This window comes from Protomyctophum bolini (assembly GCF_963924005.1).
Source record: "Protomyctophum bolini genome assembly, chromosome: 19".
NCBI lineage: Eukaryota > Metazoa > Chordata > Actinopteri > Myctophiformes > Myctophidae > Protomyctophum > Protomyctophum bolini.
In genome coordinates this window covers 15,791,280-15,814,718 of record NC_137880.1, presented here as the reverse complement: position 1 = coordinate 15,814,718, position 23,439 = coordinate 15,791,280, and the positions used below count along the sequence as shown (strand labels likewise).

General features: G+C 41.8%; 2 protein-coding genes across 5 annotated transcripts in view; both read left to right on the top strand.

The window, feature by feature from the left end:
- ankrd6b (ankyrin repeat domain 6b) overlaps positions 1–23,439 on the top strand; it is a 54,616-nt gene that overhangs the window by 3,237 nt on the left and 27,940 nt on the right. For all 4 annotated transcript variants that reach the window (XM_080791658.1, XM_080791659.1, XM_080791657.1 and 1 more), the window contains exon 2: positions 15,132–15,565. In XM_080791658.1, coding sequence (XP_080647784.1) covers positions 15,440–15,565 — 126 coding nt within the window. In that variant the 5' untranslated portion in view covers positions 15,132–15,439. The remainder of the gene's footprint in view (positions 1–15,131; positions 15,566–23,439) is intronic.
- The window catches only part of LOC308334810 (E3 ubiquitin/ISG15 ligase TRIM25-like), a 38,514-nt gene that overhangs the window by 11,412 nt on the left and 3,663 nt on the right, over positions 1–23,439 (top strand). The window lies entirely within an intron of this gene.

The following is a 23,439-nucleotide window of genomic DNA, read 5'->3' as shown; positions in this document are numbered from 1 at the left end:
TGTGTTTAACACAGCTCATGGGTGGTGAAGCCCATTGTACCACGTCTCTAAAAGCAAAGGACTCTTGTCGATGAAGACAAGGAGTCCTTTCTGCTCAGTGGTCCTGGACAATGAAGCAGGTCCAAACAGATGATAACTAGATTGACCGGGGTCTCTCACGAGGTCCTTTTGTCGTAACCTAATTCATAGTTTTGTCACATAGAACCTTGTCACTTGTCAAAAAGTGCAATTACAACTGTGGGGGGAGGAATGGGGTGAGGGAGAAAATGAAAAAAGAAAATGGTATGTTCAAACTGTACTAAATTGTTGAAACCTATTACCAATAAACATATATTAAAAAAGAAAAGTGCAATTACTGGCGAATGGCACGGTCCTACGACAAGGAATAAATTAAACCTTTGTGCGATAGTCTGCTATCTACTATTTTTAATTTTGTAATGTTTTCAAAATAGGCATGCCCGGTTTCTTAAGTGTTTATCGTGTCCCTATTCTGGGGGGAAATAACTCAGTGAAAATAACAGCTCTACAAGCTGACAATGCGGCAGGTTGTTGTGGGCGTGTTCGTGCTGTGAGCTATTTGTGAAGAGATATTTGGTATAGAGGGAAAAATGGAGCAGACCGTGTATAGCATGGGGGCCCGGGTCAACAAAGTATATCGGGTTTAAGTGGTTAAGAAGTGATTGTACCTTGTGGGGTTTGTTTCATTTTTTATTTTAAAATTAAATGTTTATAATTTATTAATATAATTATAAGTTAATTATAAGTAATACTAATTATTAATATACACTCTTATCATGATTATTATTTATGTCCCTTGCCTTTCATGTTAAACATTTTGTTCTGCAAGGGAAGAAGACATCTTGTGTCACATGTGACTATTTGTGTTGGGAAGAAAATATGATGTGAAAAAGACATCACCTAAGACAATAATCATAAGATATCATGATGAGACGAACATTACGCAATGGAAAGTAAAAGAAATAGAGGAAAGAGTTAAGAGACAGGTGAGAAAAACCCTGGATTAAGGAAGGCACACCTGCCGCACGTCTCTCTCTCTCGCACTCACTCACTCGTGTGGGCGGGCACACACACACACACACACACACACACACACACACACACACACACACACCCACCTGCACGCACGCACACCACAATCTCATGAGAAGGTTATTGCCTTCTGCAGCAGTCATAACACACTGACACACGATAACATCATGTCCTCACTGTGTTCCAGGGGTACCCAAACACCACAATCATCTCATTGCTTGACTGTGAGAATTTGATATACTGCAGTGTGTAGTATGAGTACTCTGCAAGCCAAAGAGTACACCGACGTGGTGTCACTGTCACTGATCACATGACCCCAGGTTCTCGTCGTCCAGACCAGTTCTATAGGCTAAACAGAACGGGGGAGACCTTTTTTTTATATCAAGTTATATTAATGACATAGTTCAATATTGAGAATGAGTGGTATACCCCTTCAAGCACAAGCATGCTGCATAGGTCAAAGGTCCTACACTAGGGACATGCAGCCATTTAAAGGAGCGGTGTGCAACTGCAGCACCGCCCAAAAAAAATAAAAAAAGATGAACTAGGGATGGAGGGACAAGGCTTTTGACAAACAGCTACGATAATCAAGTAGTAGAAAAGTCATCTTCGCCCAACAATACATGCATTCCCTCTCCTTCATTCTTATTCACCAGCTGTATGTCCACTGCTGTGGCAAGCCAGCTACCGTAGAGCTGAAACAGATCTTTGGGATTAGTCAGTGAGAAAAGTATTGGTTTAATCAGGCTCTGGCTCTCTTCGGCCCTAGAGGAACTTCTGGCGGTGCAAGAGAAGACAGATGGCAGAGCTGGAGTGAGTGGCACCCAGTGCTGTAGGGTGGCACTGTATCCTGGCCACTCATAGCTGTCACACGTCACACAGTGGTGGAAAGATATACTAACTCTGATTGATGCTTTACTTGAGTAAAAGCGTCCCCAGCAAAATAAGTAACAACAGCTATAGAAGTTGCCTAATGAGAGGTATAAGACAATAATTTATATAACAACAACAACCTTCTTTCATTGGAGTCACTGGCACAAAATCATCTCAAATCGGGATTCGTGGCCTGATTAATTGCTATTAAAAAATGGAAATAATCAAGTAAAAGTACAGCAAAATGGTACGGTAATTGGTTGATTGATTGATTACTTTATTAATGCTTTCTTACTACAGCTAGCCGCAATACATGAGTTAACAGTTTGCAAGGACAGGCACAGGGAAATATACAGTATGTCTGATAAAAGGATCAAGTACAGTACAGTACTTGTGTTCATTTTACTATTTACCTACAGGAAAAGGACCATAATAATAATAATGGTCATAATAAATGGCTGTCATGAAACCACTTAAAATAATAGATCTTCTCTTGCACAGTCTCACAGTTCAATCCCTGCGCCCCCCAGAGCACCGTGCTATGCTGTATCAAGATGCGCTTCCTTTGTGGTGTTGTGTGATCGAGCTTCTGCACAAACGGAGCGAGAGAATGACCCACATAATGAAAGGTACATCAGGCTGGCTCTGCTGTATAGCCTTGAGCAGTCGTGTTTCATGTGTGGTTGATGTTTGTTTAGTCTCGCATAGACAGACAAAATTCCACAATCTCCGAATGCTATATAGTGTCTGGAACTACACCTCCCGAAATCCGAGTAAGGAAGCTGCTATTTCCGTTCACGAATAATAATAAAAAAAGAAATATATATATATATATATATATATATATATATATATATATATATATATATATATATATTGTTTGTTTTTTTGCTAAGCATCAAGCTATACTGTATATGCTTAGATGATTTCTATTTATATTAGGATGAATTTGCGTGACTGTGAAGACGAAACGGAAGTGGGGAGGAGGATCCACTTCCGCGTTATATTTTACTCATGATAGAGCTTCCGTTGCTCCAGACTGTATGACAGAAGCATTTGGAAATTGCCAAATTGTCTCTCTCTCTCTCTCTCTCTCTCTCTCTCTCTCTCTCTCTGTTGTTTGTCTCAAGTGGAAGTGAAAGATGTTGTGGAGATTTTGGACAGATGGGCCATGAGCAATTTTATCTCATTTTCGGGATAGCATCAATCTTCTGTGGTGACTTCCTTTTCTATGCAAGTGTGAAGGCCTTTCTTCATGCTGTAAATTGGCTATAGCAGAATATAATCTGATTTCTGAACAAACAAATAGTGTTTTGTCCATATGTCCCCCAAATGTGGCCAATATATGGAGTTTTATTTTTTTAAAGAAAGGCGGAGATGACTGAAATTGATGATGTCAGAGTACTACTGGAGCATCCCCCTTCCCCCTATCCTTTCAGCATCAGACTTCCACATGGCTCCACACTGACCTCCAGGGAAGTGCTGAATGCCGCTGAAGCCACATATTAGGCCAGAGAGGGAAAAAAGAAGGGGACCAAGTATAGTCCCCTGGGGGACTTCGGTCAACTGTATGTAGGATTTAATGGTCACATGTGTATTAAGACATTGAATGCTACATTTAAAAGGAGTTAAATGGCTTATGGTACACGTTGACGATGTCATAACACAGGAACTTCTCCATTTCCGTCTCTAGCATAGGACAAAGAACGCTTACTACACATAAATAAATAAAAACACTTTGTCACTCAATGAAAAGAAAAATCAGTTTCTTTCTAAATCTGAAATTCCCACACGCACACATGAATGGAGCCCACCACGCTGGATGGATTCATGGATGATGTTCCAGGCTATAGCCTATATTGAAAGGCGGGCGATGTTGCCTGAATTCCTGGCATACCTTGAATATCAAGTGTTGCACAGCGTCTCAGATGATGTGCAGTCGTCAGCTTGACAGCCACCAAGCAACAGTGACATCATTACTTCATTGTAACAACATAGTCTAGGGAATAACGCATCTGTCTTGCTCAATGTGGAACGGCAGACATTAATTATGTGTCATCGACTCAGCATCGGCCTAGGACATGATTGTTAATTTATGTGTATTTGTTGACAAACTTTTCACGTAGCTTTTGTTTTGCCTCGGCTTGTTCCCAGCTAGACAAAACTGAGAATACATTCTCAGCTGAACCGAACCATCTTCTCATCTGAGATTGAACGTGCCCATTTGTCTGCAATGTAGACTATTTATAGCTATATAATGTGTAGGCAAATATTTCTGTATATGAACTAGAGTAGTAAGCCTACATAGATATAAAATAAACGCATTAGTTCTTGAACTTCTTCTACATGGATAACATATACACCTGCATTTTGGACAGAAACCAGAAACCTTACTATTTATTTACTATTTAGGTATTTAGCAAATGCCCTTACCCAAAGCCACTTAAAAGGCCGAAATAAGAGTAACCAGAGAAAGCATGAAACTTAGTCAAACAGGCAAACAAAGGCAAACAGGTAAACTTCAAGCCTAGCATCTGTCTCTAAACTACACTAGCAATCTAAATGACAAAGGTGACAAGACGGGATGCAATGTGATGAGAGTAGTGATGCAGTAGGGGTGGAGTGAGGTAACGTTTGTGATCCTATCATAAATTTGTGTGGTTACTGTATGTGGGGCACAGCATTTTCCAGTAAACATGATCTTATCCTTTGTGTCATTAAACTAGTTCAACTAGTGTGAGGACTTAAATGGCTTGGAAGGAGGCCTGCTACACAGCAAAACAATCAGTGTTAATGTATCCATTTGCAACTATAAGGGAGTATGGTTGCATTGGAAACTTGGTATATCTTAGACTTGAAATCACTATTATATAAAATTGGGACAATAGCCGATCTACAAGCTCACAATGTGTCCCTGATGTGATGCGTTGTGAGCTTGTAGATCTACTTTTGTGAGACACTCGTATGATCAAATAGGTCACTAATTTACAAAAACAAAAACTATGTTGAAATGTGGAGACACAAGGTTTCAAGGTTTCAGCAAAGAATTGAATTCTGTACACACTCCGGTTTATGTTAACATGCAGGATTTGACAGTGTATATCAATGGGGTTATCACAGGGGCACCCCCAATGGTCCCCATCACTGTGTCTGCAAACTGTAACAAGTAGGAATTTCTCTAATAGAAGATCTGAAGAGGACTGAAAATCACATTCCTTTGGTTTCTGATCTGATAATCATTCACACTTAGAGTTAGTCAGATTCCTGACTCCCAGTGTGCTAAAAGCCTATGGGGCGAACTTGATCACATTCAAGCCAAGAGCTGATGAAATTTGCAGATTAGGTTACATTAGATTAGAGCAGTGCTTCTCAAATGTGGAGTTACGCTCCACTACATTTCTAGGAAGGTATAAAATGTACATATAAATTAACCAATTAAACCGTATTTAAAATATACCATAGTGAAAATAGCTGATCTACAAGCTCACAACACGTTGCAATGCAATGCTATTTTCTCTATTATTATATATATAATTCAAAGAAAATGTACAGAAAGTGTAATTTGTGCTTTTGAATACCAACGCCGTGGCTCCACTGAACGCGTCAGCGGTGCATCTCCGTCACCGTCAGGGAATGTTCCCTTTTTAATCAACGAAGGGTGGCTCCACTGTCTACGATGCGTTGCGTTCGGTGACTGCTTTAAAATTACCCCGGTTTGTTTTTTGACGCGCGTCATACGCGCCTGGTGGAGCCCCGCTGTAAAGTAGTTTTTTACCTGAAGTACACATTTGACAGAGCAACTTACACTTTTAGTTGGCTAATATCTGACTATAGGAGTAGGCATATCTCTAATTTGACTCAATACTGCAGGGGTTGAGTACTTGGTCCACCACTGCACATTACAAATGTGCCCTTTCTGGGAATTTCAGTCCCTGCCATGTTCTGCACGTCCCTGCCCAACAGACAACATGTTGTTTGTTCACTGACATCAAACAGTCCCACTCCCTCTACAAGCTGTCTGCATTCAAGACTCATTGTAGCTGGAAATGCAATTAAAAAAAGGAGATGGTGTTATACAAGGAAAGCCTTTATGGAACAAACCAATATGGCAAATGTTTTACTGTGTTCTGTTGGTCATCTTATCTGGATGCTGACTACAATTTCACCCCTAGAGTCTAGGGGTGCTTTGCAAGCTTGTATATCGGCTATACCAAGAGTGAATAAGTGTACAGATTGTAGTTAACGACTTAAACGGGGTCCCCCTGGGGTCTATGCTTGGCCCTCTCCTTTTTTGCTTCTACACCAAGTTTGCCTCTCATGATGCCCAGGTAGGGACGTGTGGTTAAGCTTTACTCACGTCTATGTCGTTATCACGGAAACCAACGCAGATAAGGTCGACAATGTCTTATTACACAACTATGATCTTTTCTTGGCAGTCAGTCCTACCGATTGTATTCGAGAAACAAAACTAGACTCTCCCTCACAGTGAAGAGAGACGTAAAGGCCGTGGTTCTCAAAGTGGGGTCCGGGAACCCCCGGGGGTCCTTGAGGCAGTTCCAGGGGGTCCCCAGCAAAATGAGTTAATATACATGTACCATCAAAATCACTTTGACTTATTTAACTCTATTTTATACTTTTATAGCTTGGCTCACGTTGTGAGTTTGTAGATCAGCTATTTTCTTTTCTTTAAATAAATTAAAATGTTTGAGGACCACCGACGTGGGCGTGGAAGAGGGGCCCTCCTCCCATGCTTGTGTTGGTTGATGTGGAAACTCTATTGTGACACCTGGGTCTCCTCAAGGCGTTGGTATGTGTCCCTGTTGCGTTGCCAAACCAAACAGCTGCTGGCAAGAGCACATTTATTCTGAACAGTATGGTGGGAACAGAGTAACCCTGCCTGTAGCCCAGATGCACATTGGTTTCCAAATGCGGGAGAAACAGGTTTTGAATCCATGAGGTTACATTGGTCCCCGTGACCTGCACAGAGCAGCCCTGACTGTAGCTCAGAGAAGCCAAGAAGTCCCTTGGCCCGGGGCGATTCCCTTTTGTGTAAGCAGTACAGTATATGTTTTGTGTCCAATTTTGGAGGCCCCATGGAGTCGAAATCTAGCTATCTACTAAAGTACACAAATTCCCATCTAATTTAATCTAATCTAAACCAAATACACACATTCGATAAGAAAGAAACACATATCTGCTACCAACTCTAGCGCTGTCAATTAAGTGTCAAGCTTATTACATAATCGCCTCATTGAAATTATTTGAGATAATCGCAATTACTTTGCAGAATCATCTGAATCGTTTCCATGCATCTGTATGAATTCAACTGTTGATGCTAGATAGACTAGATCTCATAGTAGATCAGCTATTCTCTCTAGTTTGAAAAATGTATACAATTATTAAATCATGGTTTTGGCCATAATACATTATTGATTTTGATTATTGTCAGTCATGTCTTGGTATATTTTCGTTATGTTCAATGCCAAAAGCACAATTAAATCATGGATCGCAATTATGTTTATGACAATTTATCTCCAACTAAACTTTCACTAGGGCTGTCACAGCCCTAGTGTCTGCTGAGTTATAAACTCGCATAGATATGAAACCTGTGTCTGCATGAGAGAAGTTGTTTTTCAGCGTTGTTAATGAGTTTGTCCCTGGGGGCCTCCTCTCCTTTTAAGTTGTGTGAAAAGCAAGGGGTTTGGCATTTCTCGTTTTTGAACCAAGTCCCGAGTTCCTGAAAGTTTGCACAAAAGCCTGTTGCCTAGCTGCATGAGAGGAGCCTTGCCCTGCCAGTCCTTGTGTGTGTATTTGTGTGACTTGCACTCGTACCCTTGTGAGGACTCGGAGGCAGAAACATGTGGAAGATTTGCCATGATCATGTAGCTTCTTGCACACCTTTCAGCGAACTAGCTTGGCTAGTTGGCTTTGCTAAGGGTTCGAATTTGTGTCTGATTGTAGTTTGGGAAAGCATTAGGTTTAGGTAATGCAGTGGTTAAGGGTCAAGGATGGAAATTCAAGAATGGAAATGAGTGGAATGCAGTGGTGCAAAGTAACCGTGCATTTAAGTAAAATGTTGAGGTAGATTATTATTACAAAAAATACAATTTAACCAAATAAGCCCGAATGTATACTTCATATAATAAAAAAATGCATATTTTTTTAAACATTTGAGTCCTTACGATTTTGTTTTAAGTGGACACAGGCCTTTTACTTGTAAAAGAGTATTTCTATATATTGTTCTACTTCTTCCACCAACTGGTGGAATGTCCTCACAAGTATAGTAACCCAGGCAGACATGCAGGGTATGGGTCTGTGTCAGAGTCAGACACATTTTGGAGAGTCCCCAGGAATGTGGCGGGGGAGAGGATTCCCCCTGCTCGCTCACTCACTTAATCTTATTCATTTTTCAGCGTGGCGGGAGGGAGCCATTCAGATGTTACCGCAGCGCATTAGCACCCTATTCATCCCAAATGAAATGACCTCTGTAAAAAGCATGAGGAGCACATAAGCCAGTGCTGTTCTAGCACACTGGGAATTTTGGAATCTTAAATAGTATAGTGGGTCAATGCCCCTGAAGATGTGTGGTCCGCTTTCGGAAGGTTGACACCACTGATGAAATGCCTTCACTTATCATTCACAAGTCTGTGCTAATGACATACTATATACTGCTATATATAAAGTTTGTTTTGTCATTCCACCGAGAACTAGCACTTCAACACACCACTTCGGAATCGATGTATTCACCAAGTACAGTCGTTAGGGCTATGTGGCTCGTTAACATTGGTGAAAGACATATTTACAACAGTGTATTACAGACATAATTATATACTAACACACGTTTACAGGGAACCGATTTAATTCTAATTCATGCCAAGTGCAATAAAATGACTTAAATTACATAAATATTACACCCTTCTTTTGGCACTTCACTACAATATATTGTAGTACGCATGTGATTTCTGACTTCGGCCTACATTTGACTGGGAGTATATGAATGGGCTATTGGCCATAGATAATATAATGATTATGAGAACGATATCTTTTAAGTACTACTTAGGGCTGGGCAATGTCAAATACCTCGATATCAATATTGTGAGTCTGACGATAATATGAAATTATCTGCATTGCAATTATACATTGTGACTTTTTAGATCACATTTTTTCATTATAAAAAAGGTCTTAAATGTCAAAATATTACGATATCCAAAGTCCCAGATATCTATTCTCATATCACAATATCGATATAATGTCTATATTGCCCAGCCCTATCAGTAGTATCATGTCTTCCTCTCTCCCTCTATTTCTCCTGTATTTCCAGGAATACAACTGGACAGTCATTAGAATAGCTGTCAGTGTAGATTAGTCTCTAGGGATTAGATCAGACATGCCTCTTCCTCCTCAGAGTTGGGCTGGACAGTGTTTTCAACATCGCACACATCCTCTGGAAAGAGTGCTGTCAGAATCCTGCTAGTCTCAGGTTACGTGTGTGTGTGTGTGTGTGTGTGTGTGTGTGTGTGTGTGTGTGTGTGTGTGTGTGTGTGTGTGTGTGTGTGTGTGTGCCACATTCGGTACAAGCCATGCTAAATCCTACTCACCTCTATATTATTAGCATCACCTAGAAAGCACTTGACAGCATTTAACTTGACATGAGGATTGTTTCAGATCATGTTTCAGTCCATTTTATGTACAATTATACTTATTTTCCTATTTGAATTATACTTGTCTTAAAGGACAACTTTGGTATTTTTCAACCAAGGTTCATGTTTTAGGTTGTTATTAGAGAAAGTAAAAGATGAGTGTTTTTTCATTTGCTGCATGCATTATTTCATTTGAATGATTTTAGCTATTTCTGACAGGGAGGCGGAGGCAGTCGAACAATTGGCTAAATATGTATATATATCAGGGTTTTTTATGCAATTTCTTTTTTTTTTTTCTTTTAATTTTTATCCCACGATTTTGTAACCCAGTTTTCTTTTCACCCAGTGCCAATTATCTAATGTAATCCTGGACGCTACACTTCCTCTGCCAACCTGGGGGGGCAGCGGACTGACCTCATGCCTCCTTCTATGCATGAGGAGTCCAAGCTGCTTCTTTTCACCTGACAGAGGGGAATTTCCCCGGCCGGACGTAGCGCGTGGAAGGGACACGTTATTCCGACCAGTTCCTTTCCCCTCCATCAGGCGCCCCGGCTGGCCAGGGGGAGGTAGTTTTAGAGACCAGGATTACTGCATGTTTTTGTGAGGGTATCTACCCTAGGGGACACGGGGAGAACATGCAAACTCCACACAGAAAGGCCCTTTCGCCAACCCCCCGCCTTGGGTATGGGCACTGATGACGCGGAGGAGGGAACACGCCGCCAGTGCCCACAGCGTCCCCAGCGGGAATCGAACCCAGGACCTTCTAGCTGTGAGGCGACAGCACTACCAACTGTGCCACCCTGCCCCCATATAGTCCTACTAGACCCCATGAAATTATATCTGGCCCAAAAGATCACAGGATCTATTGAATGTGAAGGGGGAGGTGACAAACTGACATATTGCCTATGACACACAGTATGGCAGCCCCCTAGTAGTCAGTTGTTCATTCAGACACACGGAAAACAACTACTGTGGCCAGATGTAATTTCCTGGGGTCTAGTAGGACTATAGTAAATAATAATAAAAAAATCGCTGTAAAACTTAAAATACATATTTAGCCACGTGTTCGAATGCCCCCACCCCCTGTCAAAAATAGCTAAAATCGTTAAACGAAAGAAAGCAGCAAATGAAAAAACTAAACATTAACTCATCTTTTATTTTCTCTAAAACATGAACCTTGTTTGAAAAAAATAAAAGAATCCTTTCATTTGACTCATCTTAACAACATACAGTCCTCAGCGTCCTTACCTATGTCATAATAGGTGAAACTAAACAAACATCTAAAATCGAAAGTAGATGAAAGATCGGAAATAGATCAACATTTGGCTACATTGGAAATAGATCAACATTTGGCTAAAATAGGCACACACTTTGCAAATGCATTGTGACCCGTTGTAAGCTTGTACTGTAGATCAGCTATTTTCGCTATTGACGTACAACAAAATAGATAGGGTAGGGAAGTGGTTGAAGTTGCCACTCTTCACAAAAACTGGAAGAGGACAGGGGAAATTGACAGTGAACAGTTAGTGACCTTTGACACGGGTCCAACCATGTTTAAGCCCCAAAGAGCAGTTCAGGGATTAGGGGTACCTGTGCGGAACTGCAGCATTAATGGGAGCCTGCATGCCATTGTACGGCAACATTAATCTGGTTAATTTATTTGAGGCCAAGTATTGGAAGGGCAAGACTGTGAGAACTGCAATTGCATCTACACGTGTGTGTGTGTGTGTGTGTGTGTGTGTGTGTGTGTGTGTGTGTGTGTGTGTGTGTGTGTGTGTGTGTGTGTGTGTAATATACTGATAATAATATACTGACTGGATTAGCAATAGTCACAATATCACAACATCTCTGTATGACATCACAAATTTGCAGAGACGTCTTGGCTACTCTCTGTGCAACATATGCACAGAGAGTGTCGCGGTGTGTAATGTAGATGTAGGCTACATGTTTTGAAGTCTTATCAACAAACCCTTGATCTATAGCTGCTAGATAGGATATTTTCCTTTTTTCAGTCAGGTCTTCAAAGAGCTCTGTGAAGCCATTCTGTGAATCTGTGTGCATTGGTAGAGGAGTCTAAAAGATTATGCCATAACTCAAGTATGAAAGCGCCGCGTGTCTTCTGAAGCAAATGTGGCTGCCTTTGTTCTAGCTACAGCGCACTACTGTTTTGCTTGTGTGTGTGGAGGAGTCGGAGCATGGCAGGGATTACCCAAGACGCGGTTTGGCATTTAATAGGGCAATAAACACCACATGGATGGATCATAAAATGTAATTCACTCGCTGTATACATACACTGCAAAAGTCAAAAGGCTCAGCACTCTATATGCCCAAATGATTGGCTGTACCGACAGCATAAATAACACATATTAGAGCTACTTCTATTATATAGTAAGTCATGTCGAGACTTGCTGGCAGCGTCTCTGTTTTATGTACATATCATAAAACAGTCACCGTGTGCCTCAGAGACTATGCCGGTGGACGATGAAAAGGAGACGTACCAGACTGAAAATATTTATGATATTCTATACCCGACGCACTCCTCTTGCCCTCAAGAGAAGAACCAGGTTTTTACAAAGGCAGTTTTTGTTCAACCTTTATCCGCATGAACTCTATCCATTTGCCGGAAATAGGTGAACATTTGGTGAAATATTGCAGATCTACAAGCCCACAATGCAAAACAAACGGAGGCGGGCCAAATACAGACCCCTGGAGTATGCTACGTCAACAAAGTATTTAGGGTTTAAGACACGTGGTTAAGTCTTGTTAGATACAGTGAAATGCCACCAGTATTGGATTTTGAATTCGAGAGCAGCGGTCCCTCATGTGGGGTCATTTGAGAGTGTACATTTGTACACTCTCAAACTTATGGGAGGCCTTGAAATGATTTTGAGAACCACTATCAAAACAACATCAACATTGCGATATAAAACTTGTGTGGGAATTTGGTTATTGTCGTGACATAGCTCAAATGTTGTCTTTTCCTGGTCTTAAGGGCTACATTACAGTAAAGTGATAAAATGTTCATAAAATACTTCAACTGAAATAAACTATTTGTATAGCTAGCCCTTAATCACTGTTACAGTCTCAAAGGGCTGACAATTAACAAAGGAAACGAACAACACCCGCCATGCCCTCGATCAGGGCAGGCAAGGAAAAACTCTTGACGGGAAAAGAAAGGAAGAAACCTCACGAAGGGTCACAAAAGAGGGGACCCCATTTCATGGCACATAGGAATGCTATATGTGCCGAGGGGGCAATATTCAAATGCAAGAGAGACGAACAACAGAACTGCTAAGCTGTAGCTGGTTGAAAAGAACAACCCCTACACATTTGGTCATCATGGTCATCATAGCCACGCATTTTTCCATGCATAAAAACACATTAGTCACCCTGAAAACATTGTGACATCATCAGTTTTTTTGGTCAAGTAGTGATATTTGATTTTGTCAATAGCATTGTGCACGGCAAGGGTCCCAGGCCTTCATATCAATGCTATGCTAGAGGTGACCTTTCACAGGCTCAAGTTCTTTTGTGACCTTGTGTCCTCATTTTAGGCATTCCAAAATGACCGAAGCTGACAATGTGTATAAAGTATAAAATAGGGCCTAACCACTTAAACCCTATATACTTTGTTGACTAAGGATCTACTTGCCTCCTCCTTTTTTCCCTCTTCACCATATCTTTTTGCTGAAAATATCCGTCCTACAAGCACAAAGCATCATCGTGATTGTAGATGTTGTGAGATTATAGATCGTCTATTTTTAGCAGAAAAGCTGCCAATTTTCACCCTATAGCAGGCTATTATGACATGCCCACTTTGCCCAGATTAGGATGCTAGGGTTCAAGGGCTTAAGTGGTTAACTGTTGTTAATTAGAACTTGACTACAGTCATACAGTATACTGTAAACAGCCATAAGCCCAGGAGCACAGCTAGCTGCAAGTGGTGTTACAAATTCACACGCCACCACAAACTAAAGAGAGGGTCCTGTCAGAGCCAAGAGCCAGAGGATCCAATGAAATGGATGATGAAAGTTGATATCATAATAAGTTATTTACACAGAACACTTGTAACACCCAGTTACAGTCGCTATATTTTTGGGTTAGGGCCAATTTCACCAGGCACTTGTTCGGGACTACATGTTAAGAGTAAAACAAAACAAATCCCAACCCACGACACGAGAACATGAGTAAGTGCGCTAATGATTTCCACTGAAGACAGGAGATGTCCGTCAGCTTGGCATGTTAATGGTTTTTAATGATGATGAGAGGAGAGATGAGACAACCGGTGGCAGTTTCTTCCTGTGAGTCACTCTCCTTCTTGCCCTGCGGTTAGAGCCCAACATTTACACAACAAAACCGCACAAGTGTGTGTGGTGCAGCGTGTGGTTAGGATTGTGTTCACGAGGTATTTAGGACGCTGTCATCGTTGGGCAGACTGTCACTCTCTCACTGCCTCTGCTGGCTGTATGTAGCAAAAAAAAAGAGCCCCAATGATGATGTCAGTGATTTTGTGCTGACCCGATCACGTTTTCAGTCCTACTGATTACCGATGTTTTGACATGAATAAAGTGAAGTGAATAAAGTTGATCAAAAATCATAAATTCAAAGATGCGACACATTTGTGAGCTTGTAGATCTGCGATTTTTGGGAAATCTTTGAAGAAAACCACTGAACGGTTTTGAAAATCTTCACCTATTATAATGACATGCCCAAAATAGCGACACCAGATTGAAAGTGGTTAAAATAATCGAAACACACCTGCCGCTTAATTGCCAACACCGATGTCGTTCTGTCTCTACCACAGATGGTACCAGACAAGACCGTGCACAGATTTAGTGTTCATAAAATAGTTCTGATGCAGATGCTTAGGGAGCCTGTCACGAAATGGCTATAAAGTGGTTGTCAGGTTTATGTGGGGACGCAGCGTCATGGTTGAGGATTATCGGCAAAAGTACAGACTTGGGCAGAAATATTTTATCTCCACATTAATCCCCCCCCCCACCCCATAAATCAATGTTGTTGAATGACAGTGTCGTGAAAAAGTAACCAAAATAGCAGATGCAGCTTGTGCGCCTATGACATTGACAATGCTTAAAATAGGGACGCTAGGTAGAGAGCGGTTAAGTGTGTCTGTGGGTTTTATAAATATTTCCCAAATCAAAAGAATTAACAATAACTTGTGACTAAACTTAGTAAACTACATTGGATCCATTGGAACATATTTTTTCCATTTATGTCTTCGCCCTGGTGTGATATTAAATGTAATGTTACAATCACTTTATCTCTCAGTTTGTGGTCACTGATCTTTCACCACTTGCGTAGTGTAATTTAACATCCATTTTGCCCAATGGCAAAGGCCTTTTCTTGGGCTTTCCTTTCACCATCATCATGCATTCCCCAAAGGCAGCATTTCCGTCCCGTAGCCGTTGGTAACCATTCTCCAAATGGGCTGTTATTAGAAACTGGGTTCACAATGCTCGTCCCCCCCATGCTTTCCTGTTTGCCAGGCTACCAGGAGGAACACGTGCGGACATGTTATCATTCCATGTGCTTCCTGTTCTCTTCCAGGCCGCCGAGAGGATGAAGGGGAGGAGGACTCCTGGGCGGCGTTTTTTGGACATTCTAACTGCAGCACTCTGATCAGCGGCAGGAGTCTCACTCTCTGATCGTCTCCATCTTCAAGGGTCTCCGCGTTGGGCACCTCTCCTGCCTGAAAGTCTTCATCATGAGTTAAGAGGGTCGACGGACGGAGGAGCTCCCTCATAGCCTCCCCCTCCCTCCCTCCCTCCCCTCTCCTCTTCCGCCCTCCAAACATCTGGTGGCGGTCACGCAGCGTGTCTGGAGACAGCGTAAAGCGTCACCCTTGCACGTGCTTCATGAGCCAGCAGGATGCGGCGGCGGTCCTCGCACTCTCCGAGCGCCTCCTCATAGCCTCGCACAAGGGCCATGCCGACAACGTGGTGCAGCTCATCAACAAGGGAGCCAAAGTAGCCGTCACCAAGGTGAGTGGAATAATACACTGAGTTGTGGCGTACGACAAATAGTTAAAAATACCGATAGCCGATCTAGAAGTAGATCATTACAGTAGCCTATAATCAATGACATGCCCACTGTACTGGTTGGGGGGGGAGTATTTTTAACCGGCACACATGTGCGTTCTTCCGCCATGCGTGCACAGAGAGCATTACATTCACAGAAAACCGCCCAATGATAGAACCACAGACCTTTTCATTAATTGTTAACTGTTAAGTTTAATTGAAGAATTTTTTAACGATCGATTAAACGATTAACTATTCACACCCCTAGTTCTAACCCACTTCAACTCTCATGTCCAAGCCAGGTTCCTACAAGGACACTCGCCTTAAATGGCAGAGGAGATAGTTACATCACATTCACATGTTTGGGCAATGGACCATTTAGAGTTGACATGTTTATGGAGGGTGAGATGAAAGGGACTGTTTGTGGCCCTGGAGTCCCGCACCTGGGCCACAGGGGGATTCTTTCGCTGTTCCAGGCTGTGTGTGTGTGCGTGTGTGTGTGTGTGTGTGTGTGTCACTTGTGTGAGAAAGGCTTTGTCAGTGCATTCCATCTGGCCAACAGCTAAAAGTCAGCTGTGTCACTATTACACAGCTGGCTGCACAGGCCACACTGCTGCCAGCCTACATCTGTTTGTTTCATATTGGGTAGAAAATCTAAAGTGTAATTGATATTAAGCACTTTCAACCTGACGCCCCCATTTTGTGCATACATGTCATTATAGGTGAAAATGTTCTAAAAATATTCAATGAGAGCAAAAAGTGCTCCTCGGAGCACAGGTCTCCGCCAAGTCAGGCAGGTTATTGCAGTTTATTATTAGGTTATCCAACGGTGCCGGAGATTAGCTGGTAACAGACGTAAGGACGGCCATACAGACACACACAGCACACACACGCACGCACAACATATTCTTCGCCAGCTATCGCCTGGTGGAGACAACAATGTGGTAATGGTTTGTCTTATCTTATCTTATATTCATGTCCAGATGCGCACAATGTGAAGTCATATGGTGCAGTTGCAACGTAACCTAAGACTGAACCTGAAGCAGCAATGCTAGAATGTGGGTCGATCCCTCTGATCTCCTCACTCCTTATCTTTACATACCCCAGTGTGATGCTCGCTCGTTCTTTGTAGTTTACAAAAAACTACTGTTTAATCACTTAAATCCTATACTTTGTTTACGTCAGATAGTGGAAATAAGGATTATATAGCTTACAAGTTACAACGCATTGCAATGTGAGCTTGTAAAGCTGGTCATTTAGATAAAGTTATCCATTTTCACTGAATGTTCTATATTTTACAGTTAATATATATATATATATATATATATATATATATATATATATTGTGCTCTATATACTGTATATATATATATATTTTTTTTTATTTTTTTCCTAGACAGACATAAGGATAGTCAGACAGACGGATGAGTCAACGGTTTAATTGCTGGCCACTACTGTTGCATATAGAATGCACCTGTTATTACATTTTAGCAGGTAAAATAATATTCCATCTGGCTCTGTTCCATTCCGGTGGGTTTCACTTCTGGCCTTGGTTTTGGCAGCAGGCCACCATAAAGGCTTAATTCCCTCACACAGACTGGGCTGAAACATTCCTTTGCTTTGGAAGAGTGATGAAGAGGTTGTTTTGGGGGAAATCTACTGTGAAACTATCACATCATCATGGCATGTGTCTGAGAAGCTGTCCTGTAGGCAGGTAAAGCGAAATACAGACAAAAGCTGAAAATAGAAGATCTATTTAGCAGACTAGAATTTCGGCCCCCTTCGGGGGCCTCATCCCAGTGTCGTTGCAGCGCAATATGGGAAGAAAGAAATAGCGGGAGGTGACAGACTCCACTTCATGTTTCAGCTGTGTTTTTAAACTCAGTAGTGTGCCCTGCACACAGCGCACACTCGCAGTTGCAGCTGGCGATGTGTGGATAAATCACTGAGATTTGGGAAATGTGTTCTGAATGGGCCTGAATATATGTGTGTAGGCTGCAACAATGATTTCATAAAGTGTAGTTTAGTTTGAACAGGCAACTAATGTAGTGATAGATTAATTGAATGGGCCTGAATAGATAGATAGATTTCTTTATTTTTGTGTCATGCACCAAAGGCGCCCAGCCCACATGGGCTTACAGGACACACCATATCATTGCATTCAATATTGCATTGTGTACAATAAACAGATATGTTTTGTTGATATTCCCTTTTTTTTTTACACAAACAAAAGATTCCACTTCATGTTTCAGCTGTGTTTTTAAACTCAGTAGTGTGATAAATCACTGAGATTTGGGAAATGCGCACGCAAGCACAGAATGCACGGCGTTACAGGATTGTATAGGTCACCAGTTTTGGTGTGACACACACGGCTTCCACATTTAGCTTCATACTGGGTGAAAGTGTTGTTATATAGGCGAGTAATAATTGCGGCTGGAGGGCGACGCGACAGCGACACACACACACACACACACAGGGCGATGTAGTAAATATAGGCGAGTATTAATAATGTGCATGGATAGTGCGTGAGTTTGGGTTCAAATCTGCGCACACTCGCAATTGCAGCTGGAGGGCGACGCGCCACACACACACACACACAGGATGTGATTTGGGAAAAGCACTGAAAGAACAAACGATGCACGGGCGTGCAAGCGATTAAGCACGCACAGGCAAATGTTTACACACACACACACACACACACACACACACACACACACACACACACACACGATGTGATTTGGGAAAAGCACAGAAAGAACAAACGATGCACGGGCGTGCAAATGATTAAGCACGCACAGAAGCACGCACAGGCAAATGTTTGGAGAAGCTGAGAAGCACACGCATGGAACATGCTGTGATTAGAGACTGACACGGGAGTGGATTTCCACTCCTGTCGTGTCCCACTCCCACAGAAAAAATCCTGTCCTGTCCCAATCCTGGACCAATGTAAAAATAAAATTCCTGTCCTGTCCCACTCCTGTAGAATGACTCCTGATCCCATCCCGCTCCCACTCGAGATGACTCCCACTCCCATCCCGCTCCTGTTTTTTTTTTTTTTTTTTTTAATACCGCATTGTGCCGATTATAGACCACTCCAATAATAAGATGACCCCCATTTTTAAAGACTAATTAGTGAAAAAAGTACATTGAAATTCAATTAGTCTAGTCCCCGTCCCCGATAACAAAATAAATAGTCTTATATTCAGCACAATATGGTAAGTTAGTCATTAAGGCAATGGATGGCGTTCTTTTTTTTTTTTAAGAGTATTGTTTCATGCCATTAAACAATGTGGCACCAGGAACAGTTAACGTGGTAAATGTAATGTTATATTATATATATACCATACGGCATATAATTCCTTAATCCAGTGTAAACAACAATCTTCAAAGGCCCCAACACATAATACCTTACCATACCTTGCTATGGTGGAATGTATGTCAGTTAAAAAACAAAACATTGGTCAGTCACACCACGCCTATGGTAACAGTACCTTAGTTGAATAAACCCAAACATGGTATTTAATGTTTTATTTTATTAAGACATTGTTTCCTTCTCTCAGTCCCTGTCGCAGGGTAAACAAAACGTCATATAGCACATGGCTAATTGTACCGTGCCAGGGAGGAGGAGGAGGCGGAGCGGCTGTAACTTTCTCCAGGCCAATAATGGATTTAATCATTCCAAAAAGGTCTCTCCATTCATTGCTACGGTCGACATGCTCGTCTCACTGTAACTCGCTTTTAGTTTTGACTAACGCAAGCGCAAAGCAAAGCTACTGCTGCGCTGTGCAGAAGAGCCATTTAAGTTGAAGTGAATGCGCAAGATGTGCGACATTGAGGGGGCAGAAAACTGAGCGCTCGAGCACTGTTCATGCAGCCTGGAGTTCAGAGGAGTGGGACTATAGCTGGAGTTTGATAGTTGAGATTGTAGAGCTTGTAGATCTGTCTGTTTTTGCAGCTCCGGTGTCAGGGTAACAATAAGAAATTATAGGCAGAGATGAAGTGAAGTTGAACAGCCAAGCAGCAGCAAGCTACGCTACGCTAAGCTAAGCTAACATCACCACCACCATGGCTGGTGTTGTGTTAGCTTAGCAGCGAAGCCTTAGCTTCTTGCAATGCCATAGCGTTCTCACTGCGGTCTCACGGTTATGTGGGCTGCTGCTTGGAGAGGAGAGGGGTTTCTACAGGCGGCTCAGCGGCTGCTATGACCGTCCGGTACAGTGGGTCGGTCACACACAGCACAGAGGAGCAGTGAAAGGGGGAGGAGGCTCTGTGCTGGTGGAGAGTTTGGCAAACATGACGATTTTGACGTCACAGAAAGTTGTCCCATGGGATCGTGTGGTGATGTAAAACAATATTTATAGAGTAATTAAGACATTTCTTTCAATTAAATGTAGCCTATATGTATTCTGGGAGTGTGCCGAATTTATTTTGCATATAGAGATGTGTGGTAAAAGTGTGGTTCGGTCGGAGAAAGCTGTTGGATAAACGGCCACTGTGCTTATGTACCCCTGTCTATTAGGGTAGCAGGATACTGTACTGCACTCCTTAGTATTGCACTGTACTGTAATGTTGTCCTCTGTACTGTACTTTACTGTACGTCTTTACTGTACTGTACTGTACTGTTGTTAGTGTTGTTATTGTTGTTTTTCTTATAATGATTATTATTATTATTGTTATTATTATTACATGCATTATTGTTCTGATGTGAGCTTGTTTGTAAATGAGTGAGTTTACAAAGAAGTTTATTGTTATTATTATTATTATTATTATTATTATTAGTATTGTTATTGTGATTATTACATGGATTATTGTTGTGATGTGAGCTTGTGGCTGACTGACTATCTAGAAAATGAAAACATGGCACTTCATTTAAAATAGGTTACAGACCCCTGTTATATGCGCTTGTTTTGGGATTATTTTTATAGACCTATTTACTTGTTTCTATGAGACATGGCAACAGCAGCGAAAGGCATCCACGTCTTTCTCTTGTGAAATGCTGAGATTAGAAACGACCATAATTATTTCATTTCTCAACCTTAAAAAATAAATAAAGACATCTCCATAATCCTTGGGAAGTGTGTGTAGCAAAAGTAGTCGGCATTGTCATGGTTGAAAGTATTCATGCAACACTGACGCTGTAAGCTGTGTGATGCTAACGCGCTAACACCGTTAGCATGGTCTGTGTTGGTGAAAGGGAAAAGGATAGATATGAAACTACTGGCCAAAATAAATGTCATAAAAAACACAACACCTAAAATCGGAATGTGATGGTGACCTATTGAGCACAAACAGACAATCATGATTTGCTTGCTGGACCTATAATTAATTTATGTGCATTACATTTCCACCTCGCACATATAAATCAAGCCACAGTGCAGTCAGAGAGTAGTTCACAGGTCACACACAGGAGCAGTGAAAGGGGGAGGGGACTTGGGATGGCAGTGTAGAGTAGGCGACATTGAGAGGTAGAAACCATCCCGGTCGCGTGGTTGATGTAACGCGTGTGTCACTGTGAAGGACTGGCCCCATTAAGTGAACGTAGTTGGCGTAGTAGACGCCAACATGACGATTCTGACGTAGGCTGTTGAGGTTGAGCAAGAATAGCGTGTTTCAGAAAAGTAATATTTAAACAGTAAATAAGACATTTTTGGCGAATGCAATGTAGTCTATGTCTTTTGTGGGAGTGTGCAGGTTTTATTTTGCATAGAGAGATGTGTGGTGGAAGTGTGGCTTGGTCGGAGATAGAGCACGAATGAACGGCCAGGTGCTCATGCACCCCTTTCTATTAGGGTAGCAGGATAGCTGAAACTAGCATGCAGTTGCTGAAGGTAGCAGAAGCTGAAGCTATAGCGATAGCAGAAGCTTGGCTATTTTAAAGGTGTTCTATGTGACATTTGTTTGGTTAAATTAAACAAATAGTTTTTTGTTAAAACGTTTGTTCAATAGCAGGCGTTTCCCTGTCTCTTTAGTAAACAGAAAACACATTTCCGGGCCACCACACCAGTTTCATCCTGTCAGGAGAGAGAGAGCCCATCAGGTTCAATTTACAGTGTTCCAGTTCAACTGCTTATTGTTTTGTTTCATCACTTGAAATTTAATTTGTTCCTGAATTCTGAATGAGTTCTCGCTCCTGATTGGATGATATTGGTATCCTGATCTGAAATTTTATTTTCTGTTTACTAAAATGCTGTAGAGACGGGTAGACCCCTGTTTCTGAACACACTTTAGCATTGATTAGTGATTACTATAAGAATATAGTTGTTTTAACAAAAAACATGACTTACACCGCCTTGTATAAATCAGGCTAAAAAAGGGAATCATTATAAAGCAGGAGAAACTATTAAACCAATTCACATTCTGCAATACAGTAAAATAAAGTCTGCACACTGTTTTTGTTTTGTCTAATATTTTTATCCCACAATTTTGTAACCCATTTTTTCACCCAGTGTCTCTACACTCCCCAATCTGGGGAGAGCAACGGACTGACCTCATGCTCCCTTAAATGATTGAATGATTGTCCAAGCCGCTATTTTCACCTGACAGTGGGGAGTTTCAGTGGGGAAGGAACACGTTATTCCAACCAGTTCCTTTTCCCCTCCATCAGGCGCCCCGGCTGGCCAGGGGGAGGCAGTTTAGAGACCAGGATTACTGCATGTTTTTTGTGAGGGTACCTACCTACGGTAGTACAGTACCTACGTACCTACCCTAGACTCTAGGGGAGAACATGCAAACTCCCCAGAAAGGCCCCAGAAAGGTCTGCACACTAGTTAATTATGTCTGCTGTGTTTTATTGTGCTGAATGCGCTCTGGACAACAGCAGAGCATATTTAACCAGTGTGCAGACTTTCTTTTCTTTTATGTTGCACACTGCACTGTGCTGCATGCATTGATTACAACTATTAAAAGCCACAATTTGTGACGTGTTCATTGAGAGGTGTCAAATATCTTCATCGCAGATTAGGCAACACAAAGATACGTCAGATGCAAACAATGGGATTGGGGATACGCTGGGATTGGGGATGTCGCATATTGCAGTATTGATGCATTTACTGAAGTAAAACATGCAAGTACTTTTTCCACTGGCAACTGGCAGTCGTCCAACACAGGCCCTGTGTAACTCAACCCGGGATCCACATGAATGCCAGGCAGAGCCGCACCCACAAACACCAACGCCTTCCTTCACTGAGCTTATACACAAGGTTCTAACAGTATCACATCAAGCACCCTCAAATTAATATGTATTTGGCCACAGACCCCCCATCTGAAAATACTTTGTGCCAGGGATTCACATAAGAGAATGTTTTATGTGTGAGAGAATGCTTTACAAAATGTTCAAAAATAGCCACACTACAAAAAAGTAACAACATGTTCATCACACGGTGCATAATGGCACATTGTGACTTAGATTGTCTATTGTCAAATAGCCAAAGTATAAATAGGGTTAAATTGGTTAAACAGATTTTGAAGCTGACACACTTGGTTTAGTTATTCTATTAACATTTCGAGGACCCCTGTCCCTGGGTGTCCCCGGACCACACTTTGAGAACCGCCAGTGTAATGGCCCTGGGTCTTGTGCTCCATGTTTGTGGGAATATATACTTGATGCGTAACTAAAGAGTATTTACACTGGCTTAGCGGCGATTGTCTCAATCCGGACAGGAATGCCGTTTCATGTTTCAGGGGATGCTATGCACGCTGACATCCTGCTTCACCAGTCTCCTTTTATTTAGTTAAGTAGAGTCCATTAACTTGGATATGACGTTCAGGATGTCAGGATGTGCTCAGAGCACTTCATGCTAATCCTGTCAAGGAGAATTGTAATCTGGAGGGCATAGCCT